Source organism: Mustelus asterias, unplaced genomic scaffold, assembly GCF_964213995.1.
Source record: "Mustelus asterias unplaced genomic scaffold, sMusAst1.hap1.1 HAP1_SCAFFOLD_85, whole genome shotgun sequence".
In the NCBI taxonomy this organism is placed as follows: Eukaryota; Metazoa; Chordata; class Chondrichthyes; order Carcharhiniformes; family Triakidae; genus Mustelus; species Mustelus asterias.
The window spans coordinates 1,313,908-1,333,719 of record NW_027590139.1 but is presented as its reverse complement, the minus strand read 5'-3'; the positions used below and the strand labels follow the sequence as shown (position 1 = coordinate 1,333,719).

The 19,812-nt window shown below is 44.7% G+C and overlaps 1 protein-coding gene and 2 non-coding genes across 3 annotated transcripts in view; all 3 read left to right on the top strand.

Moving 5' to 3' along the window:
• Nucleotides 1-19,812, top strand: part of LOC144483994 (uncharacterized) — a 105,096-nt gene that overhangs the window by 20,289 nt on the left and 64,995 nt on the right. The window contains exon 5 of the mRNA XM_078202570.1: nucleotides 14,455-14,475. Coding sequence (XP_078058696.1) covers nucleotides 14,455-14,475 — 21 coding nt within the window. The remainder of the gene's footprint in view (nucleotides 1-14,454; nucleotides 14,476-19,812) is intronic.
• On the top strand, nucleotides 1,172-1,243 carry trnae-cuc (transfer RNA glutamic acid (anticodon CUC)). Its single transcript has one exon. It is a non-coding gene; the product is annotated as a tRNA-Glu (tRNA).
• trnaq-cug (transfer RNA glutamine (anticodon CUG)) lies at nucleotides 6,672-6,743 on the top strand. The gene has a single exon. It is a non-coding gene; the product is annotated as a tRNA-Gln (tRNA).

Here is a 19,812-nt window from a genome sequence, read left to right as displayed (position 1 = left end):
ACAGTCTCTCCCCGCTGTGAATGCTGTGATGTATTTTCAGGCTGTGTAACTGGTTAAAGCTCTTTCCACACTCAGTGCACTGGAACACTCTCACTCGGGTGTATCTGTGCCTTGGTGCTTTTCCAGTCACATTGATATTAAAGACCTGTTTTCGCAGACAGAAGGGAGAAACATTTCTCCTTCTAGATTCAAAGGCTGATAATATTCAGGTTTGATGAATTGAGTGAGGGTGTCAGATGCTGGTGTGATGTTTGTTTCAAGATTTTGGTCTGTTAATCCTCACCTTCTCATATCCTGTAAACGAGTTTGAAAAATTCAACAATGTCAGCACAGGATAGAAGTTCAGAACAGACAATTCTAGTTTCTATGGAACATTCTTTCCTCTCTCATTCCCCAAAAGCTGTAAATCTCCATCCCACACACTCTCCCTCCATTCTCACTCTGCTGTATCTAATATTCACCCTCCCAATTCTCCTGAAGGTGCTGATTGAGGCTGATTGACAGATCCATGCTCACTGCTTCCTGTCCTGGGTAGTTTAACAACACCAGGTTAAAGTCCAACAGGTTTATTTGGTAGCAAAGCCACAAGCTTTCGGAGCCATAAGCTCCTTCTTCAGGTGAGTGGGAATTCCTCACCTGAAAGGGGGAGAAAAGAAAGTGTTTTACTCACAGATGCTGGCCTCTTTTAAGGACTGTTTAACTGTGTCGATTGCACTACTGAACCCTTTAAAATCACAGAACGAGTTTAACAAAAGCAGTCCAACAGTTACTATCCCACAGGAGGAATGCTGAGGACAGGAGGTAGATTGAATCTGTCCACTCCCCCAAGGCCTGGGGCTGCGCATGTCCAAGGGAGAGGGGAAGCTGCGCATGTGCAGTGCGGAGCTCCCCCCCCCCCCCCCCCCGACAGAAGCCACAGCGATCAGTTTGGTGGGTTTTGGAAATTGGAAGTGCCACATGACCAGCTTGCGGGACTATTTCACCTCACGGTCGATTTCATGTTGCATCTAACAGGATTCGTTGTTTTCATTGGCTAAACAGTACCTTGGGTTCGATCTAAACATGACAATTTAAAGGAGAAACTTGTTTTTGGTGAATAAAAAGTCTGAAATAAAAATAAAAGGCAACAGGCTCATGGATAAATCAATCTTTTAAAGAGCTTGGGCCAGCTTCCCTGGTGGTCTAGTGGTTAGGATTCGGTGCTCTCACCACCGCGGCCCGGGTTTGATTCCCGGTCAGGGAAAGTAGGTTTATTGCTGCGTAAAAATCCTGCGTTCCTTCCAGGTTTGTACCAGTTCTGTGGGAATCAGTGGTAGGTAGATTTCCTCTTTTGTGTCTGAATTGGAAATGTCACATGCCAAGAACAAAAAAAGAGAGAGAAATAGGATACAAAGCGCTGACGATATCGATGGTGATGTGGGCTAAGATCTGGCTGTTGATGGAGTAGGTTTTGTTCTTTCCACTGACACAAATACCTCGCAGGTCTGGGTCCAAATCTCGGACTCAGTGACAAGAAGACCTCTAATTGTAACTCTCCGACCTCCAGTGAAGTGGAGGCAGTTTTCACTCAGAAGGCAGGAGCTTTGAGATTAACAGCGTGGGATGGAGAAAGACTCAGTTTGAACGGTGACGCTGCCGGAGGAATGGAGAGCTGGAGTTCACCCAGAAAAGCAGCAAAGTTGCTTCTTCTGTACAAACCTCCTTCTATACAAACAGTGGCCCCCAACTTGGGGCTGGAAACCACCGTCCATTAACGCTGATAAGTTAATGTTGATCAGCAGAATTACCACAAAATGGTTTATCACAGGTTGGTACTAACACTGCAGTAAAATTAAATGCAGTAGAATAGGACGGCATGGTTTCACAGTGGTTAGCAATGATGCCTCACAGCGCCAGTGGCTCAGGTTAAATTTCTCGGGTCACTCTGTGCGGAGTATGCACGTTCTCCCCGTGTCTGCGTGGGTTTCCTCCGTGTGCTCCGGTTTCCTTTCCAAACATGTGTGAGTTCGGTTGCTTGGCCATGCTAAATTGACCCGCCTGTCAGCGGGATTATCAGGGTAAACATGTGGGTTTCCGGGAATAGGGCGTGGATGGGATTGTTGTCGGTGCGCACTCGATGGGCCGACCGACCTCCTTCTGTACAATAGGGATTCTACGAGAATATCTCATTATTCATTTTGACTGGAGGAACCAAAAGAGGCCATGCAAATATAAATTGTTGTGGGTAATTGACGGGTTTGTGGAATGGGACGTATTTTTCTCTGTACTGTTGAAACTGGCACCAATATCACTCCTGTTTTCGATCAGGAAGTAATTTCAACTCCACTTAAATCATGTGCTGCAAGAAAACAATAAAGCTTGATTCCCTGACCAGGAATCGAACCGCTGCGGTGAAAGCGCCAAATCCTAACCACGAGATCACCACGGAAACTGCCTGCGAGCGTTTTAATCTACCCTACCCATGCTGACTTGGCGCTTTGTTTCCATTTTAGCATTTTTTTGTATACCAGGGACAAGTCTGGACAAGTCTGTCTGACAAGTGTCTATTGAATAAACACATTTACTGTGGATGCTGGAACCTGAAACAAGAACAGAAAACGCTGGAAAATCTCAACAGGTCTGAAAGCACCTGTGAAGGGAGAATAGAGCTAACGTTCAAAATCTGGATGACCCATCGTCAGAGCTGAAGACAAAGAAATTTGGACGAGATTTATACTGTAATGGTGAGGGATATGGGTGTGGGGTGGGTGACAAAGGTGCTGCATATAAATTAAGAAAAAGAGAATTTTAATGGTGGTGATCATGGCTGAGAAGGGTGCTGCTGGCCGCCCATTAAGAGACCAGAATGTGTAAACGGCAGAACAAAGGAAATGTAAGAGACGGCCCGAGTGGGGTGGAGGGAGAGGGAGCAACAAAATGGAAAGTGAGATTTTAAATAAACAATGCAATACATGGAAATTAAAAAAATAAATATATATATAAAAGAAGATATAAAACAATAAAAATAAATAAATAAGATCAAACGAAATAAAACAAAATAAATGGAAATTGGGTGAGGATGGAGGAAAGGAGATGCTCTGAAGTTGTTGAATTCAGTGTTAAGTCTGGAACGCAGTCAGTGCCGAATCGGGAGATCGGGCGATGTTCCTCCAGTTTGAATTGGAGTTCCTCCTGATATCATTGTTTATTGCCCCTTCCGTCACGTTACAGATGATCAGGAGTAGACTGATGGTAATTTGCGGCGTTGGATTTGACCTGATATTTGTAAACCGGGCAATCTTGGGCAAATTGTAGCATTGGCGGTTAGATGGCAGTGTTGTAGCGTAGGAACAGCTTAGCTCGGATTGCGGTAAGATCTGAATCTGAATTCTTCAGCACCATTGCCAGAATATATTTTTATGACCATAGCATTTGCTGTTTTCAATGCTTTCAACTTTCTTTTTCTTTAATTCAAATCAAATGGAATTGGCATTTTTTCCGTTCAGTGTCTTCCCGACTCTGTCTCTTTCTTTCTCTTTGTAGATCTGCGTCGGTTATTCCCTCGCTCAGTCTCTCCATCCAATTCCCCTCTTTTGTTCTTTTTTATTCATTATATTCTCTCCATGTCTGGGTGGAACCAAGCTTCATTGAATTGATTCCTGAGATGAGGTGGTTGTTGAGCTGGGCACACGTCTTGATCTTCAGTGGCGGAGGAGACTCAACGGGACATGTGATCCAATCCCACCTCATTGGTTCTGTTCACTGCCAATAACAGCTCTGGTAGCAATCACTTCTGATGGTGTCACTGATGAGAATTCGAGGACACTAAATTGAGGATAGCGCTATTTGTGGAGGACTGGGTTCAAATTCCCCCACCGTCAGATACTCACTTAATTTGCTTTAAACGTTAAGAATAAAGTTGGTCAAACACGTGATCGCCAAAATGTTTCGCAGTGGAATGTATTATCATTCATTTTGATGAGAGGAACCAGAAGGGGCAATGTAAAATGAGAAACTAACGGGATTGTGGAAGCAGTTTTGTTGCTTCTCCAGTAAACCTGCTTCAGCTGCAAGGACTGCTGTGTCTCTGCAGTGTAGTGGTTATCACGTTCATTTCACACGCGAAACGTTCCTGGTTCAAGACCGCGTAGAAACATTTCCAAATGCTTGTTATTGCTCACTGATTCATATTTCAGAATTATTCTCGTTTCTCACGAAACTTTAATTGAACTGTTGAGTTATTGCAGCATTTAAGTCGGGAATTGCTCTGTATGGGAACAAAACGGAAGCTATGTGTTAGAGAGCAAGAGAGGATGGACTCACTGACACAAGGAATGATGGACAAGTGCAACATTGAGCTGGTGATGGTGGAGTCCGGGTGATCTATTGGTGCCGAATCAGTGTTTTCACCGCATTGGGCCCGGGGTTTATAACAGTCGATAACTAAGTAGAACATTTTGAATTTGCTCCGTTTATGGGGATAATTGGATCTGAACACAAGGAAAGAGGTGCGTTTTACCGGAATCATAAATTGATATCATGATTGAGTGCATGTGTCTCAGGCGAAAGTGGCCTGAAATGAAGCAATGACTAAAGCGATGATGATCAACTAATTGCAAATCTCTTAAATCAGCTTCACTGGAAGTTTCGTGGTCAGGATTCAGTACGGTGGTTCGAGTTTGATTTCCACCCAAGAACTGAATAACTTTCTATAATTCTTCATTGAATGCAAACACACCTCACAGCATCTGTGAAGGGCGAAGCAAGATTAATCTTCCAGCTGCATGAACTTGCACTAGAGTTGGAAAAGTCAGACATATAACATCAGAAATAAGCTCTGACGAAGAATCACACGGCAAACACACGGCAGACAGTGATCACAGAAAGTAACTGACACATTTCAAATTCTGCCGCTTTCCATTAACATCTTTGAACTTCGTATTGTCCATCTCAGACATTTCCTATGAATCAAATATTACCCACAAAATCTTCGCTCTGATGCTCGTTCCACTGGTTATAGAAGAGTAACTGTTAAAATGGGCATGCGGTTGGTTTCATAGCTCAGAGCGCCAGTCATCGTGGCTGGCTGGTTAACGTGATGGAGTTTGAATCCATTGGGATTTCCCGCTTCTGATTATTCCTGGTTTTAACTCTGTGTCCACAGAGCGAATTGAATCAAATCCACCCAAACAATCGGGCGGTTTCACATTTCCGTTCATTCACAAAAGCATCACGGAACCTGCAGTCAGAAATGGAACAGAGACGGAACCAGGTTGTGTTTTCAGTGTGTTGTCTCTCCTTCGGCCTCTGTCACCCTGGGTGCGTGTATGTGTCTGGGTTTCTCTGTGTGCGTCAATGTGCTTTAGCTCCCCCTTGGAAATGAACAGCTTTTTAGCGTCACAAAATTATCCACAATAGTTCAAAAGTTTAATCATGAAATGTTTCAGAGAAAAGGTCAGAGTGAAAGATGTAAGAGGAGTTTGTAATGTTTGGAAGGAGGTGCAGCAAATAAATAGAAGACGGGAATGATGTTACTGCTGACTGAGAGGAATGCATTGTAACGGTGGGGATTTTATTGATCGGTTAACTGTAAACTTTGAATTCAGAACAAGCTGAGACACCAGATGGAAACAGCGTTTGGCTTCACGTATGTTAAGAAAGGGTGCAAGCATCGCTGCAGCAGGAGGACGGTTAGCTTAGTCGCAGCATATCAGATGTAATTTCAGAATCGTTGATTGCAGCCCCACGTTAGACTCCATCGTGTTTAATCTTTGCTGCTTTCCTGGGTGAACTCCAGCTCTCCATCCCTCCGGCAGCGTCACCAATCAAACTGAATCTTTCTCCATCCCGCTTTGTTGATCTCAGTGAAGGAATGAAAACTGCAATCAATAAAGGTGAAAGAGTTTAACGTTCATTCGGTGAGAAGTTTTCTTCTTCGCCTGGGAATTTGTATCCAGAAATGCGTGATATTTTTGTCAGTGTAAACGGGTAAATCTGGCCCATTAGCACCCAGACGTTACGTTGTATCACGATCTCTATCGGCAGAACCTTACAATCTATCACTGTCCTTCACTATCTGTGTTTGTCCTTTACCTGTTGCACATGTGACATTTCCAGCTCGCAAGCCAACTACAAATCTCACTCCACTGATTCTGACAGAGCTGCTATCGATCAGGAAGTACTTCAAGTTTTTTAAAAATCAAAACCATTAAATCTTAGTACATCGAAGCCAGTCTGCGACCCTGAAAACGCCGACCCCTCACCACTCGATGACCAGGATCCCACCTGCCCGATTCTCCCAGGTACTGATTACAGCAATGTGCACAGTGCCAATTATCCACAGTCACACTCTGCTTCCTGTCTGTTAAGGTTAGAAATTGTTCACATTTTCACACTGGCTTCCAATGCGACGAAAATAGAGGGTGAACAGCTGATGCTGTTCAGTAGATTGACCACAATAGAGTTTATAACAGGTCGATGCTAACATTGCTCTTTGAATGTGGTGAGCTGCAGTGAAATTCAATGCAGTTGAAGGTAGAGTACTCATTATTTTCGGAGGAAACAGCAGGGCAATGTCAGTATGAATTGCTGTGGGTAATTGACGGGATTGTGGAATGGGAATGATTTTTCTCCCTGCTGTTCAGACTGGCACAGGTATTGCATGATTATTTGCAGGCAGATATTGTGTGTTGGGTTCCGTGGTGTAATGGTGAGCACTCTGGACTCTGAATCCAGCGATCTGAGTTCAAATCTCGGCGGAACTTTGGTCAACGCTGATGGTTGATTTGCCGAAGGGCATTTCGTTCAATTTTTTCACAACGTACGAATCGAGAGGGCAATTTGTCAGCCAGTTCAACTGCTATTACAATGCGCATTGCTGAGCCTCTGGCGCCAGATGCCTGCCGCATCAATGTCTTTTCATATTTTATCTTCTCTTTAATTCCTCTGTTGAAAGAAAGGAGCAGCTGGTGCCGGAGCAACAGCCCTTCGAATGGAGTCCAGCAATTATTGAGCAAGTGTGTGTGTGTGTGTGTGCGCGCGCGCGCGCGCGCGTGCGCGTGAGAGAGAGAGAGAGCGAGTGTAGGTACGTGTGTGTGTTTTGGGAGACAAGTCTAGTGTCTTCGGTCACAGTGCTGTCGATTCCATGGTGTAACGGATCGCACTCTGGCCTCTCGCTTCCGAAATCTTTAAATTGGGACAGATGAGTGAGTGAATGACACGACACATGAAGATGGACCCCCCCCCCCCCCCCCCTTTCTACAGTGGCTTCCCTGCCTCTCAGCGCATTGTATTCCTGAGCAATCATCCTGTGGGGCTGATGCAATGACGCCAGGAGAGGCATTCGCTGCAGCGTCTGCAATTTGAATGCCGTGGAATTTGCTGAGATTTCGTCAGTGTTTAGATTTACACTTTCTGACAATTTAAAATAAAATGCCCTTCTGCAAACCCGTCATCGGCTTTAGCAAAACAAATCAAGGTTTTGCCACGATACGAACTCGAATTGCTGAATTCAGATTCCAGAGCGCTCACCGGTACACCACAGATCTCAGAACGCGCCCATTGCCGGCAAATGATCACTCGAACAATTTGATCTGTTTCATTCGATGTGACAGCAACAGCAAGTATGATAACAATGTGTCGTTATAGGCCACCGTTGATATCAGAAAAGCTCAGAAGGCAGAGTGCCCCAAATCTCAAATTATTTCATCGCAAGACCTATCGGGAGATATCTCCAGAAATAGCCATGTTTCGCAGGTCATTTGCAAGTCATTGCGGTGCTCTGTGTTCCGTGGTGTAATGGTGAGCTCGCTGAACTTTCAATGCTGCGATCTGAGTTCAAATCTCAGTGGAGCCTTGCTCTCCTTTACCAATGCTGATAATTGATTTTCTCCATGACATTTATTCTCCATTTGTCACCATGTACGAATCGAGAGGGCACTTTGTCAATACACATTGCTGAGACTCTGGCGCCAGATGCTTGTAGCATCAGTGTTTTTCTTTTTTCATCTTTCGCTACTCTTTGACGTTCTGTCGAATCAGAGGAGCAGTTGGTGTCAAATAACAACCCGACTGGAGCCTGGCAATTATTGAGCAAGCGTGTGTTTGTGTGAGATTTGGGTGAAAGGTCTCCCGCATTAAAACAACGCCCAGTTGGTTCCATGGTGTAACGGTGAGCACTCTGGACTTTGAATCCAGCATTCCGAGCTCGAATCTCAATGAAACCACTATTCTCAACGCCCGAACTCCTGCTTAACTTGGGGCAGATGACTCAGCGAATTATATCGGTAGAATAACTGTGGTTAGCACTACTGCCTCCCAGTAACAGGGCCCGTGTTCAGTTCTGGTTTCGGGTGACTGTGTGCAGTTTGCACATTCTCCCCGTGTCTGTATGTGCGGAAGAAAACCGAGCACACGTCCTATAAGACAAAAATGTGCGGATTAGGTGATTGGTCATGTTACGTTACCCTTAGAGTCAGGGGATTAACTGGGGAAATATGCGGGATTACAGGGATGGAGCCTGGGTGCGTTTGCTGCTGGTGCTGGATGAGCCCAATTGCTTCCTTCTACACGATAAGGGTTCTATGATTCTGCCTCCGAACTCTTCATTTTCTTGAGCAATCGTCCTCTGTGACTGAAGCCATGAAGCTAGGAAATCATTTCCTGCATCGTCTGCAATGTGGATGCGGTGGAATTTGCTGAAATTTCTTCAGAGTTTAAAATTTCACTTTCTGCCAATTTTAAATAAAATACCCTTCAGCAAACCAATCATCGCCTTTAGCAAAGAAAAGCAAGGCTCCACCGAGATCTGATTTCAGATTACTGGATTCAGAGTTCAGAATGCTCACCGTTACACCACACAACCGGGAACATGGGCGCCACTTGCAAATCGTCACCAACCGCATTTGGTTCTGTGGTGAAACTGTGGGCACTCCAGAGTCTGAATCCAGCGACCTGAGTTCGAATCTCCTTGGAACGTTGTTTTTCTTTGCCAATTCTGATGATTGATTTGCTAGATGATATTTGATTTGATTTTGATTTGATTTATTATTGTCACGTGTATTAGTATACAGTGAAAAGTATTGTTTCTTGCGCATTATACAGACAAAGCATAACGTTCATAGGGAAAGAAATGAGAGAGTGCAGAATGTAATGTCACAGTCATAGCGAGGGTGTAGAGAAAGGTCAACTTAATAGAAGGTAGGTACATTCAAAAGTCTGATGGGAGCAGGACAGAAACTCTTCCTGAGTCAGCTGGTACGTGACCTCAGACTTTTGTATCTTTTTTCCCAACGGAAGTAGGTGAAAGAGAGAATGTCCGGGGTGCGTGGGGTGCTTAATTATGTTGGCTGCTTTGCCGAGGCAACCGAGGTTTAACTTTCTCACAAAGTATGAATCGAGAGGACAATTTGAAAGCCAGTTCAACTTCAATGACAATGCACATTGCAGAGAAAATGTGTGTGTGTGTTTGTGTGTGTGTGACTAAGAGAAAGATCTGGGAAAATGGCCTGCTGCCTTAAACCAGTGGCCTGTCGGTTCTATGGTGAACTGGTTAGCTTTCTGGTTTGTGAATCAAGCAAACTGAGTTCGAATTTCCGTGGAGCCACTATTCTTTTCGTTCTAAGTCTTGTTTAAATTGGGAGAAAGGACTCAGTAAATGATACCGGTTGGGGAACCCCTGCACTCTGTGGCATTACAGGCGGCACGGTAGCACAGTCGGGCGGCACGGTAGCACAGTGGTTAGCACTGCTGCTTCACAGCTCCAGGGTCCTGGGTTCGATTCCCAGCTCAGGTCACTGTCTGTGTGGAGTTTGCACATTCTCCTCGTGTCTGCGTGGGTTTCCTCCGGGTGCTCCGGTTTCCTCCCACAGTCCAAAGATATGCGGGTTAGGTTGATTGGCCAGGTTAAAAATTGTCCCTGAGATGTGTAGTTAGAGGGATTAGCGGGTAAAATATGTGGGGGTGTGGGGGTAGGGCCTGGGTGGGATTGTGGTCGGTGCAGACTCGATGGGCCGAATGGCCTCCTTCTGCACTGTAGGGTTTCTATGTTTCTATGTTTCTATGTTTCCGGCACGGTGGCACAATGCTACCTCACAGTGTTAGGCACCGGGTTTCAATTCTGGCTTCGGGTGACATTCTGCAGTTTGCACATTCTCCCCGTGTCTGCGTGTGTGGAAGGAAGCTGAGCATCCGGCGCAGAATCCAAAGGTGTGTGGGTAGGTTGATTGGCCATGCTACTTTGCCCGTAGTGTCAGGGGGACTAAGAGGGTAAGTGTATGGGGATAGGGCCAGGGTGTGATTGTTATCGGCGCAGGCTCGATGGGCCGAATGGCTTCCTTCTGCACTGCAGGGATTTTATGATTCTGCCTCCGAGCTCTATTCTTTCTTGAACAATCGCCCTCGAGGGCTGAAGCAATAACACCAGGAGAATCATTCGCTGCATTGTCTGCAATGTGATTGCGGTGGAATTTGCTGAAATTTCCTCAGAGTCTAAAATTCACTTTCTGAGAATTTCAAATAAAATGTCCTTCAGCAAACCAATCACCGGCTTTAGCAAATAGAAGGAACGTTTCACCGAGATCTGAACTCGTATTACTGAATTCAGAGTCCAGAGTGCTCACCATCACACCACTTAACCAGGAACAGAGCCGCCAGATGCAAATGGTCACTCAGAGTATGTGACCTCCTTCATTCAATGTGGGAGGAACAACAAGTGGATCAATTGCTTTGAGCGACCATTTGAAGCCGACTGGTCTGTTGTCGGTTTTCTGGTCTAACTGTGAGCACTCTGGATCCAGCGAACCAGGTTTAAGTTTAGTTGGATCCTTGTTCTTCTTTCCCATTGCTGAGGATTAGTTTGTGAAACGACCCTTTATTTAAATTTCTCATGAAGTAGGAATCTGGAGGACAGTTTGTCAGCCAGTTTAACTTCTCTTACATTGCACATTGCTGAGCCTCTGGGGACAGATGCCTGCAACAACAATGTTTTGTTTCCATCTTTTCGCGACATACACAATTGTTTCCTTTTCTTCATGTTGAGCTCCTGTTTTCTCTTTTTGGTGTCTGTTACAGTTGTACATATATTGGGCAGCTCAGAGCACACGTGCTCTGTTCTCAATATGAAAATCAATTGTTATGTTCCCTTCTGTGAACTTTAAAAAAACGTTTCTGTAAAATGTTCTCTGAATTTTTAAAGTAAATCTTGAATAAAAAATGAATAAATCATCACTTTGCCAAACTCCTTTCCCCATCAGGCAAAATGGATATCCATCCTTGTGTCCAATCTGCGCTTCAAACCAAATCTCTCAGAGTAAAATATAATTCTCTTCCCCACTGCACGAGGCACGCTTTCCAAGTATAAGGATCTCCCACACCGCAACACAGTCCTGTGCAATCTCTCAGGGAGAAGTGGAACATTGAGGCACATAATTCGAACAAATGCCACCAGAGGGCGTTTCAGCTTTACTCGAGTTTCAGCATTGGGATATTGACTCGCTCTCAGTGAATATATGCCAGATACATACTTTCATACCTAACATAAATGGACATTAATGATTGCAACCCAGTTCAATGCAACCAAAATTAGCTACTTGAATAGGCATCTACGGAACTATGGCCAAAAGTTCCTCAGCAACAGCACTGGTCGGCAGCTCAGTCTCGATATTGACATTCTCAATTAAACATTCGCCTTTAAAGCATTTTCAACATTGAGAGCAGAACGGTAGAATACACTGGAGTGTTTTACCTATAGTGACGTGTGATGCGACAATGACCATGCTCCAATGTCGGCTGCAGGTTCCTACAGTCAATGCTTTTCCATTTTTTCAAATCTACTTGCCTGAATATCATAGAAACATCGGATCCCTACAGTGCAGAAGGAGGCAATTTGGCCCATTGAACCTACACCGACTCCCCGACAACAATCCCACTCAGGCCCTATCCCCGGAAGCCCACATATTCAGCCCGCTAATCCCCCTAACCTACACACACATCTTGCGACACTAAGGGGCAAGTTAGCTTGGCCAATCCACCGAACCTGCACATCTTTGGAGTTTGGGATGAAACAGCAGCACCGGGAGGAACTTTCTATTACTGGAAAAGCTAGATGTGCTACGCATCCTCTTTCACCATATTAATAGTCCCGAGAGACCACAGCAGTTTAAGAACCTGCACACCCCCTCTCCTTCTCAAGGGTAATTAGGAATGGAGTTGAAATCTAGACTTCCCAGTAACGCTGACATTACTTCATGTATTAATAATAATTAAAGCCCGTGAGAGGAATTTCACTGCAGTCATGGTTATCACTACGCTGCTAGTGGAGCAAAATCCATGAAAACAAAGTGACAAATTCATTCAAAAATTATTTACTTTCTTTAGTACAATTAAGGTGAAGGTGTTCCTTCCCCAACTCTGGTGGATAATTCGGGAAGCATTTTCTCTGCAAGAATAGTGACTGTAATGCAGCTCGGGGTGATTCTCTTTGCTATCTGCCGGCCTCACAGCACCAATGGAAAAGCAAGGAAGTGAGGTGAGTACAGCCTGAGACACGGCAGCAGATTATTGAGGGCGGGGTTTAGAACGGTTGGCTAAATATCCAAACCCTCCCCTTTCACAGAGCGGACAGAGACAATGCGGCTGCTCAGCATCTGGGTTGTGTGGGGAATATTTCTGGCAGGTAAATGTGGATGCGTTCTTTCATTCCCCAAGCTTGATTGGAATCAGATTTCAACCAGCCACCGGTCTATACTTTTCCTGATTAATTTATTATATTCCAGATCTGAGTCATGGAGATTCTGTCACTCAGCCGCTGCCCTCAGATGTTAAGGCAGAAGGAGCAGCGCTCATATTCACCTGTAACTATGAAACTACACAGAGAAACTATGAATTACACTGGTACCGGCAACTCCCAGGAAACCATCCCGAGTTTATCGTGCGGAGAAATACATACAACAGTGAAGATAAAGCAGGTTTTGCCAAAAGCCGTTTCTCTATCGAGCTTCATACATCGACTAAATTCACCAGTTTAACCGTTTCGGATCTGCAGCTGACTGATGTCGCCGTGTATTACTGCGCTTTCCAGCTATCACAGTGATGGAAAGCAGTCTCACCCCTGCACAAAAACTGCCTTTGGATTGTTGGTGCGAGCTCTGCTCTGTTGAGCCTTAAGTTGGACTGCAGCTGTTGCAGTGCAGCGGCGCTCGCAAGCGCTCAGATACACACCGAGAGGAAACCAAATTAACCTCGGTCGAACCGTCACCCAACAGTTAGCAGGAGAGACTGAGAAAATGAACTGCATAACTGCAGTGGAACAGGGAAACATCACATAATCATCATAGAAACCCTACAGTGCAGAAGGAGGCCATTCGGCCCATCGAGTCTGCATCGGCCACAATCCCACCCAGGCCGCCCCAACTTCATAACTGAAGCCACCCGTTATAATCCCCGCCCTCAATGATCCGACGTCCTGAGTGAGCTGGATGTCAGTGAAAGGAAACACCTCGATCTGTGCTGCAGCCAATGTCCTGGTGGGAGACAGCGTTCTGCTGTGTGGGTTGGTTTGTTAATGATCATCAGAAAAACAATAGTTAAAGGAAAAGGGGAAACAAGATTAGCCTCAGGAGACACCCTGACGCACAGGCAGCTCATTCTCAATTCTCAGTTACTACTCTGTGGAACATGTTGATTGCAGATACGCTGTTTCTGATCCAGTAACACGCACTGATTAAATATACCTCTGAACAGGCCAGTTGTAAGCTGCTGGAGAGTGAGAGAGGAGATGATAAATGGTTGTTTCATAGGCGGGCAGGCGGGGAATGGGTAGTAAAGGACACAAAAAGCACATTAAAATATCATGAGCGCATTTATGACGTTTAACTTCTGCATAAAGGCGACTTGTAATCAACTAATGTAATAAGTCCACTTGTGGCCATGTGAACATACAAATTTGGAGCTGGAGGAGGCAACTGTGCCACCTCGAGACTGCCCGACATTTGATAAGTTCCTGGCGGATTGAATTGTGACATCTGTATTTCCATGTTTCCCCTGTACACTCTGACTCCCTGGTCATTCAATAATCGACCTCACCCCGTCCTAATTCTTTTCAATGAACTTGCCACCACTGATTTCTGGGGAAGAGGATATCACAGACCAAAGAACATCATGGTGACAAAAAGGCATAATCTCATCATTTCTGAGGAGACCTTGAGGAGTTTATTAACATTATCTCCCAAGTTTTTGTCCCTGTCACAAAGGAAACATCCTTTTAGTTTGAAATTAACCTCTGCACATTCTATACTGACCCAGCGATAATAACGGAAAAACAGTATAATTCCAGGAATGAATGATACGGATTTTTTCTGTTTTATTCAAATAGGTTATGTATTTTTTATATATCTTTACCACTATGCTATATTACTCTGCACACAACTGGCCTTGACAGGCCGGAAGGAGATTTATTGGAATGGTATTTGTGATCAGGGAGCTCTCCAAATTTGGTCAGCTCAAACAGTGTAAAACTGATAGCAATTCCGCACCACTCGAGGTCACTGGGGGACGAGACACCAAAACTATCTCCAAAACAAACCATTTTAAAATTAATTTGACCGAGTGTGGGATTCGTTGCTGAGTCCACAATTTATTGTATTCCCTAATTGCTTTTCAAATGGTGGTGATGATGTTGGGGCTGCCCTCTTCCAGGCCAGCTGATATCAAGAAAACCAAACTCAGCTGTGAGTTCAAACTGCAGTTTCACTATCTTGTGATTAAACTAATACAATATCACCATCTGGTGGTGACTTGCACTTACGGCAGGCGCTGGCCTCTGTGAGTCTCGGGGAAGGTCAGTCACTGGATGGCTGGAACTGGCATCCGGTTGATGAAGTGCCAATATGGAATAACATTGTTCATTCCCTGTTGCAAACTTTCATACCTAAATTGGAATGGAAGTTTGCAACATGTGCTCGGGTGGTGCATTCGCCTATTTGTCACCAGGCACTGTATAAGAATTTTGTGACCCATTCCCCATGGGAGATATTGTCTGGAGTTGCAGTTCGGGATTATTGTGTACATTGATATTTAAAATAAATATTATTGAAGATATATGGCACGGGAGATACGTTTCAACATCTACCGGACAGATGTTCTTGCTGTTTTGCGCAAAGGAAATAAAACTGTTCTTTTTAATGTTGCCGGGATGCTTCTCTCTGACACCGCCGTGTATCACTGTGCCACGGAGCCCACACTGCTGCAGAGATAGAGCGGATCCCAGACAATAAGCCCACACATGGGAGTTCCAGTTAGGTACCACTAGAGGGCGGACTTACGCTGATAAACATAATCAATAATTCACTCTCCATGTGAGTCACAGGGACCTTCCCAAGAGATCAGAAGAAAACCACAACCTCAACAAGAGGTGAGCAACATTTGAGGAGTTATATTAGTTTATTTTAACTTGCATTTGTGCTATCGCCGATCTTCTTAAATCTATTCCATTTAGCTCAGTTGTTGCCCTTGGATGAAGTTTCCGTGTCTCTAATATTGAACAACTCAATCCCCCTCTCCCCTGACAGGTTTCTGAAGTCTACTACCGCGGCCTGGTCACTGGGTTTATTTGATCCGAGAGATGTACTGCTTCCGAGAAAGTGTAGACACAATGAAGAAATTTCACAATGAAGTGACTGTGATCTTTTAAATAGACATTGAGCACAGAATTCCCCCAATGACCAGTGAACTTCAGAATGTTTCCTCAATGATGTTTGTTACTATAAGCAACCAAGAATTTGCAGCTGCCAATTAACAGAGCAGGGTTTCATCCCCGCAACCCGATCCGGAAAAGTGCACCCGTTCCCCTATCGAGGTGCTGAAATCAGCTCGGCTCGAGGGATTTCCTTTCGATATCAGCCAGCTCACAACTGAGAGATCTCACAGACTCATAGAGACACAATGGTTGACGTGGCAGGATACTGGAAACACTTGGACTGATCACAGGTTAATGAGCAATCTTGCATAACTGACAGTCACATTATGGCTGCATCTGCCCGCGATTCTGAGCAACCCGCAGCAGACAGGATTTTCAACCTATAGTTCAAGACAGTTTTTGTGCAGCAGTCAGACTGCTTTCTATCACTGTGAGTTTCAGTGAGAGCGCAGAAATACAAGGCAGCGTCAGTCAGCTGCAGACCCGAGATGGTCAAACTGGTGAATTTACTCGATGCCTGAAGTTCTCCAGAGAAACGGCTTTCAGCAAAATCTGCTACATCTTCACCAAACATCGAGTTCTTCCCCACTGTAACACAGGGTGTTGCCGGTACCAGTATAAATTGTAGTTGCTCATTCTAGTATCATAGGTACAGTTCAAAGTCACAGTTTTTCCTTCTGTCTGTTATTCTGAGGACAGCGACTGAGTAACAGAATCTCCATGACTCAGATCTGAAAATCATGTTCGAACGAAAACAGATCAGACCGACTGAATCCGTAAAATTCAGTTCAAAAACAAGTTTGTAAAATTAAAGTAGATATGAAATGCGTTTGGTCCATAATTACCTGTCAGGAATGTTCCCGCACAATCCAGAAGCTGAGTAGCAGCATCGTTGTTGTCTGCTCAGTAAAAGTGGAGTTGGATATTTGAAGACACCCTTTCCAAACTTCACCCTGTATATTTTGCTGTCGTGTCTCGGAATGCTCTCACTGCATTTCCCTGTATCCGCTGTGGTGCTGTGGGGTTGGTAGCTGGTGAGCTGTCTGCCAGTGAATGGATTCACCCCGTGCTGGGTTCAGTCAGAGTTCCGATCGGACGAAATAGTTTCCTAGTTAGACACGTGGGAAGAGATTTGTAACCGGAAACATGGGGTCACTGATGGGGTTTATTTATTCCGGCTTCAATTCTTCATCTCCGATTCCAGTAGAATCGATGCCAGTGAATGTGGGCGGATAAAACCCGAGTCTCAGCTTCTTTGATCAGTTCGACAGATAGGCGCCTCAGTTGGACACGAAGCAGGCGTTTGACTCCTTGTAAACTCTTCCGAATATTAAACCCAGGTCCTGGTTCTAATCTGAACTCCCTGGACAAATGCATCAGCAGGAATTTCATATGATCTGAAAAATGCTCCGAATTCACAGACTCTGTTTGCTGTGTTTCGCTCTGACCTGCACTGGGGTGACTGGAGCAGATGAGGTGATGCAGCTTCATCGGCGGAAGGTTGTTAGTGAAGGGGGAACCTTATCCATGAACTGCACCACGACCACTACATTTAGCAACGTATATTGGTCCCGACAGTCCCCGAATCAGCCACCCCAGTATCTGGTGATGGCCAGAACAGAAACCGATCAACGCGAGAGGATCACTGCCTCAATCGGCGGAGACAGCAAATTCAGCGCCCTGACTGTGAGAGACGCCAAAGTTACAGACACTGCCACCTATCTCTACGCCGTGAGCCACAGTGTGACAAACATAGGGTGAGCCCATACAAAAACATGCACAGACTGCGAGAGCAACTCTGCTGAGTCCGGAGTATCGGCAGAGTGAATGGAATTATAAAAAGTCCATTAGTAAAGGAAATGAGCGCAACACAAAATAAAATATAGAATCTACTGATTAAAATTCCGTCAGAAATGAAGATAGATGAAAACAGACATGGAGAAGAAAAAAGAAGGAAGATGTAAACCGCAATGAACGAGCAGCAAATAGAAATAGAAACGTTCAATCTTCATAGGAGAGATAGACAGAAAATGAGGGAACTATCGAAAGGGAAATTGAAGAGACTGAAAAGCACTGAGAGTGATAAACGGGTTGAAGATCAGGTTAAATCATAAATAAAGAGAAGCTTTAATAAAGTAGCATGTGTTTTTTCTTTAACATTTCTAATATTTACTTGCTATTTAAATAGTTGAATGTTCTGAAACATGTCACCGAATGACCGGCCACTGCAAGTTGCCCGACCGGTATATTTGGGCTTTACTCATTATCCCGACTAGGGGATTTCACATTCACTTCATTGCAGTGTTAATGTAACCTTTCTTGTGACAATGATCAATAAACTTTAAAATAAAAAACCGGAGAATAAGCTACCGATGGCATTGAACAGATACAGCACCTGAGGTTGATTAACATGGACGCAGATTTCAGAACACAAGGGGACACGTGTAAGTCTGTACACATCATTGTTGAGAACGCAATTCAAACACTTAGATCCGTGTAGCGACTTTTCGTTCCTTTGGCGTTAATCTCAGTGACAGTGCGGAAGAGTTACTGGGAAATATGAAGTGGGGATGAGAGAGCACCACATTAAGCGGAGGCTCGTCAATCGATTCGTGTTAACCTCAGAGACTGTGTAAGAAAGACTGGGAAGGATACAGTGGGGATGATAGAGCACAGCGCTCAGCGGAGACTTGAGCAACTGGCGATATTTTCAATGGAGCAGTAATTCTGCTCAGAAGTAGTTGGCAGATTTGTATCCAATCAAGTTTGAGAACGGTTGAAAAGAAAGAGAGTTAATCGGCTGGTCTCTCAGTGCGTGACTGGATGGCGGCATTTCAGGTGATCTTTATGAAACGGAGGGAGCGATTAGAAGACTTTTGTGTTTGGAGAAGTCGACTGTGAGAGGTTGCAATGGTCCATGCCAATCTGTAATAGAGAGAGAGAGTCTACCAGTAATTGTCAGAGGCAGGTGGATTACTGTTTGACTAGCAAACGGAAATTTTAAGAATATAAGATTTATTGAATGCAAGTTGCCTATAAAGAATAAGTGGATAATCCATCAATACAGACAGTACGTGAGCAATGGCCAGAATGATCTCTGTTAGTGCTACAACGATTCTAAGATTATGAATGGCTCTTTTCATTTTGAAAGAGAACAGAGCACCAACCTCGTGAAACAATTTACGCTGTTGCTACACACAGGAAGCGAAGAAGTTCGGTAGCAGTGACAGTTCAATTGGTCTCTGGATTGAGAAACAACTAATCGCTCAGTGGCACCGTCAGTAACGTCAGGTACCGACATCCCATAAGAGCCCAGTCGGTGATAATATGGACCTTCAATGTCGCATTCAAGAGGAGAAAGTACAGCTCACTCCTCCCAGTCCCTTCCCCACCATTCAGAGTCCTGGACTCGGCATCAAGTCCCAGTCTCGAAATCAGACTCGGATTGATCCTCTCGTGCATCCTCATCATCATGAAGCGAAACCCAAGCAAAGAACTGCTTCCTGTTGGAGCTCTGTTACTGCTGATATTGTGTGAGTTCATTTTTCTAATCAGATGTGTTGATTCTAATAATCTCTTAATACCGTGCAATTTGTGAGTGATTATTTTCCTTCATAGCCGTTCAGTGTCAGGGTCCGAGCTCCCACCCCGAGCAGGTTGAGTCTCGGGAAGGGACATGCATTGAACTGATGTGTGAGCTCTCCATTGGATCTGGCTATTCTGTGGCCTGGTGCAGACAAATGCTGCCGGGGCTGCGATATTTATCGTCTCCATTTACGATGGGAATGTGATCGAAGGACGTTACAAAACTGTCCTTTGACCAAGTAAAGAATTCCAGCACCATATTTATCGTTGACACGGCTGCCCAGGACTCCGGAATGTATCGCTGTGCGAAGCAGACACAGTGAGATAGAGAGCGGATCCAGCTGGACAATATTTTGTTCTCTGGCCTGTCTCCACAGCATTTTGAAACTTTCCCCAAATCAGGGGAAGTAATGTCGGTGATACTAGAAGCTGGGACATCCCACGTTTAACCTCCAATTGGATAGAGTTACCACGTCCTATAACTGTCATTACAGATGCAATGTGCGAAACATATCCAGTCATCTATTTTGATTCGTTGTTAGACACACAACGTA